This window comes from Artemia franciscana, unplaced genomic scaffold (genome assembly GCF_032884065.1).
Source record: "Artemia franciscana unplaced genomic scaffold, ASM3288406v1 PGA_scaffold_89, whole genome shotgun sequence".
In the NCBI taxonomy this organism is placed as follows: Eukaryota; Metazoa; Arthropoda; class Branchiopoda; order Anostraca; family Artemiidae; genus Artemia; species Artemia franciscana.
Genome location: NW_027062717.1, coordinates 671,967 through 676,955, shown reverse-complemented (window position 1 = coordinate 676,955; position 4,989 = coordinate 671,967). Strand labels below are relative to the sequence as shown.

Genomic DNA, 4,989 nt, shown 5'->3' with positions numbered 1-4,989 from the left:
TTCTTTGACAAAATCTAGTTTTCGACTGGATAGTGTGTGTAAAATTCGACCTGTTCATACACAAGCTACAGTTCTCGCACAAGTTTGTTTTCAGAGGAACTCAAGCTCTTGGCTCCAGTATAAATAGGTTGCGCTTTTGTTATTCAGAAACAGACAGCCTTGTGAATTTGTGGTGATTGTAGTCAAAGCGAATTTCGTAACCAAGAAATCATGTCAGGAAGAGGAAAGGGTGGAAAAGCGAAAGGAAAGGCAAAGTCTCGTTCAAATAGGGCCGGTCTTCAATTCCCAGTTGGAAGAATCCACCGTCTTCTGAGAAAGGGCAACTATGCGGAGCGAGTTGGTGCAGGGGCACCTGTTTACCTTGCACCAGTGATGGAGTATTTGGCGGCCGAGGTCCTTGAGCTTGCGGGCAATGCTGCACGAGACAACAAAAAAACTCGCATCATTCCTCGTCACCTTCAGCTTGCCATTAGAAACGACGAAGAACTGAACAAGCTCCTGTCGAGCGTTACCATTGCTCAAGGAGGCGTTTTGCCCAACATTCAAGCAGTCCTTCTACCAAAGAAGACTGAAAAACCGGCAAAGGCTTAAATGAACTTCGGCCCTGCTTCAAGATACCCAACAGCCCTTTTAAGGGCTACCAATTAATTGAATAACAATGTAGCACGTGACCACGTGGAAAGGACAAACCTATGAAAAGAAAATAAACTGAATCTAAAAAGGCAAAAAAAAGGGGCCTTAATTAGTAACAAATGCGCAAGAATTTACTGGAGGCGGGGGACATAATTTTTTTTTCTTCTTAAAAAACTCATAAATTGTACCCCGACAAAATCTAAATAAATTTTCGAGACTTGCCCTTTTATTAAAAGAAATAAAGTTTGCTCGCACACTGATCTAGTTACAATGCATAGGAATTTATTATAGGAGAGGTAGCTCACTTCCCCCAAAAACCAATAGATTTTACTTCGAAATCGATGAGCTGTTTGAAAAACAAGAGCCTTCTAATTTGACAAATCTAAATTAGGAAGCTATAAGGTTGTCATCAAAGGTAGAAAAATTTTGGAGGCTTCCAGCTTTGTTTTGGAAGGAAAAAAGTTGAAAAAAAATTAAATGAATAAACATGGTTTGATTCTTTCTAAATGTTATTCTACTGAAACCATGCTTCATGAACTCGCTAAAATTTGGCTTTTTTATATTTCTTTTCACTTTGTTGACCATCAACTATTTTGTTACAAAATCTCTCAGCCAACGGCCATACCACGTTGAAAGTACCCAGTCTCGTCAGATCCTGGAATTCACACAACGTCGGGCCCGGTCAGTACTTGGATGGGTGACCGCCTGGGAACACCGGGTGCTGTTGGCGTTTTCTTTTTTTATTTCAATTATTATTATGATTTCTGTTTTTCCAAGTAAAATAATTTTCCAAAACAGACGCATTTCCTTATTCTAATAGCACCAAATTGATTATATCTTTTACAAGAAAAAAAAGAAGAAAAAGACTAAATGGGACATCTCCTTGATTCCCATCCATCTGTAATAAATAATTTTGAGTCAACTGTTTTCGCTTAGGTGATAAACCAGTGAATGAAGTTGACGAATTGAATGGCCACAACAGTTGACTCACATTTATTTAAGCCAATAAACAAAGTCCAAAATTGTAACCAAAGTGACATTATAAGCTCCCCAAGATATTTTAGTTGACCATTCGAGCAACGAAATCAAGTTGAAAGCCACCAAGAAACAGACAGTTTTCACTGGCTAATTCTCCTATGCCGGGATTGGTTCTTTAGCCCTTGGGGCATCTCCTTGAGTCCCATCTATCGGTAACATATATTGAAGGCTTATAATATCACAATTTTTGACTTAACTTATTTTTTGGCTCATCAGCTAAGCCAAAACAACAGTTGACTACCACTCATTCCTGATTTCTGAAAAGTTGACGTGTAATTCAGTATATTCCATTGGGGGCACTTTACCTCTAATTAGCATTAGTGGCATGTCCAAATCCTCGTCAAATATTTTGTGGGCTCAACTCCCTTGCAAAGTTCAAAGTGCCTTGGTCTTTCAATAGCATCTATAGCAAAATTCTACTTGTTCCTTCAATAGGGCCGCGTAAACAACTGACCTACTTTAAAGTTAGTCTTTGATTTGTCCATGTCCAAATCCTCTTCATATGTTTTCGGGTCCATCAATGCTCAAATTGCTCTAGTCTTTCAATAGCATCTATAGCAAAATCTACTAATTCCTTCAATAGCGCCGCGTCAACAACTGACCAAAATCAAAGACTTACTTTAAAGTTAGTCTTTGATTTGTCCATGTCCAAATCCTCTTGATATGTTTTCGGGCTCAACTCCATTGCAAAGTTCAAAGTGCCTTGGTCTTTCAATAGCATCTATAGCAAAATTCTACTTGTTCCTTCAATAGGCCGCGTAAACAACTGACCTACTTTAAAGTTAGTCTTTGATTTGTCCATGTCCAAATCCTCTTCATATGTTTTCGGGTCCATCAATGCTCAAATTGCTCTAGTCTTTCAATAGCATCTATAGCAAAATCTACTAATTCCTTCAATAGCGCCGCGTCAACAACTGACCAAAATCAAAGACTTACTTTAAAGTTAGTCTTTGATTTGTCCATGTCCAAATCCTCTTGATATGTTTTCGGGCTCAACTCCATTGCAAAGTTCAAATTGCCTTAGTCTTTCAATAGCATCTACCTACATAGCAGAAGTCTACTGGTTCCTTCAGTAGCGCCACGTAAACAACTGATTTCAATCAAAGACCAACTTTTAAAGTTGTTCCTTCAACAGCGCCGCGTCAACGCCTCTCTCAAATATAAGACTAACTTCTAAACTATATTCTGGCAACCGCTGTAACCGGGCTAACAACAATTTCTGTTCAGAAGCGTCATTTCCAGATAATCTGTGTTTCTTCTTCTTTAAATTTTGCAAAGATTACTTTCCTGTTATGTAGTACCGTTATTTATAAGATTAATTGGAATGGAATCTCAACTCTGACGATTTATACTTCCTCTATTAATCTTTTCAAAAAAAAAAAAGAAAAAAAAGTTATAACTGGATTCACAGAATTTGGCTTAAGCAAAAATATAATAGAATTACATCACTTTTTTTCCGTTTTATAATTATTTATATTCCGCTATATAATTATATTGGTTATCGTTTATCAGCCTAGTCGGAATAGAACCTCAGTTCCCACGATTTGAAGGCGCTGCTCTATCCATTCGGCAATGGCGAGGTATCTATGTATTTATTAATATGACCACTTTATTCATAAGCTTGAACTCTTTACTAGGTTGCAGCTACCGCTGCAATCATGATAAAAGATTCTTCTGTAAAAACAATAGAGAAATGAATAAATGCTTACAAAGAAACAAAAGGTAACGCATGTGTAGGGGTTTTATTACCTAGCAGCTAGGACAAGGATTCAAATTGTTTGCAGAGCCACAAACGTTTGTCTTATGAAAGTATAATTCGGTAAAATAGAAACACATTGTATGTATTCAGCATGGCCATCATGCTTATAAACTTCTTTTTTTATATTAAATATATATATTTTTCTTTTTTTTTCATATTGCCATAAGGTTCAGACAGAATTTGATAGACAAAGTTTGTTATTTCACGGAAACTATGGACCTCTGGTAGAATAGATGGTTGCAGCAATAGATTTTGGAAAGTGGCGTATAACTCAGGCCTTACCGGTAAACGCGTGGCACCTGGTTCAAAAAGAAATCATAAAAGAATTGTTGGAAGCACAAGTGAAAGCATAAAGTGGGCTCACGGTCTTTCAAAAATTCCCGCAGTCCTTTCCAAGTCTTTTTTTTTTAGAAAGACAGGTTTTCCATATTATAAAGTTGGTCCACAGCCCTACCAAAATCCCAGTACCCCTAGCACTTGCAATTTTTCAGCAAAAAGCTCTGTATATTACATCTTGTGTGAAATGAGATAGCCCAAAGATATTTATTTGTTTATGATTCTAGAATCAAAGTGCATAAAAGGCCTTTCAATTTTTTCTGTCTTCTTCTATTATCAACATTTAAGAGCAAAAGTAGGCATCTCGCACTCTTTTTTTTACTGGGATGTTTCGGCATGAAATTGCCTTTTTTGAGGCATCTCTCTCCCTAACTACATACAACACAATAAGTGAACCCTATTGTAGGAGTTCAAGTGCCTTTCTAAGTTTAGTAATTTGTTCATTGCATATAGATGGTATTTGTTATTGGGAAATATACGGACATTTTTCGCGGTGGAGTTTCCTGCAGGGAGAAGGGATTGTCTGAGGAATTTCCAGTAGGAAGAAATCTTAGGATAATTTTCTTTCAGCGAAGATGTATCTTCCGTGAGGGGGTAATTTTCGAATGGGGGGGGGATTTCCAAGGAAGATTTTTTCCTAGGGGTATTTTCTGCTGGAGATAAATTCCAAGGGGCTATGTTTGGGAAGGGTATATTCCAGGGAGATATTTTGTGTCGGGGAGGTTGTTTTCCAGGGAGGATGCGAGGTAAATGCCTATAGCCACTGCTCCCCTTGATTCCAAAAATGTGTATTGGTATATCTGCTAAATATGCTCCGTTTCTCCGTAGTTTCATTGGAAAAATAAAAAAAAAATTACATAAATGTTGACAAAACAGAAAAGATTGTCTCTTAGATTTTGTATCGTATATTTTACCAGCCCCTCGCCCTCCTACGTTTCATTTACAATAATGATTGATTTTAGAGGTTCATTCCAATGAATACTTATAGATATAGTGCTCTTTTAAGTGAATTAATTTCTTAGAATTAAAGTTTTTAAAAATAAATTCCATTAGAGTAGTATTCCTCACCTTTTTTGGTCGAATACGACTATGAATTCGAAATCTAAAATTTGACAAATTAATTTGCTTGCCATATAGTACATTATTAAAACTTTTAAAATACTTTTTCGTCAACGATAAAGATTTTATAAATGATTAAAATGATTAATAGTATAATTTTAGTC

General features: G+C 36.7%; 1 protein-coding gene and 1 non-coding gene across 2 annotated transcripts; both read left to right on the top strand.

Annotated features, from left to right (window-relative positions):
* The first annotated feature begins 210 nt into the window (after positions 1 to 210).
* Positions 211 to 591, top strand: LOC136042232 (histone H2A-like). Its single transcript, XM_065727170.1, has one exon. The coding sequence runs from the start codon at positions 211 to 213 to the stop codon at positions 589 to 591; it is 381 nt and encodes a 126-aa protein (XP_065583242.1).
* A 653-nt stretch (positions 592 to 1,244) lies between these two features.
* LOC136042262 (5S ribosomal RNA) lies at positions 1,245 to 1,363 on the top strand. The gene has a single exon (XR_010621222.1). It is a non-coding gene; the product is annotated as a 5S ribosomal RNA (ribosomal RNA).
* Positions 1,364 to 4,989: the final 3,626 nt, after the last annotated feature.

Bases quoted from the DNA above. Each gene is read 5' to 3' on its own strand.
- LOC136042232 (XM_065727170.1), top strand. From the start codon at position 211: ATGTCAGGAAGAGGAAAGGGTGGAAAAGCGAAAGGAAAGGCAAAGTCT.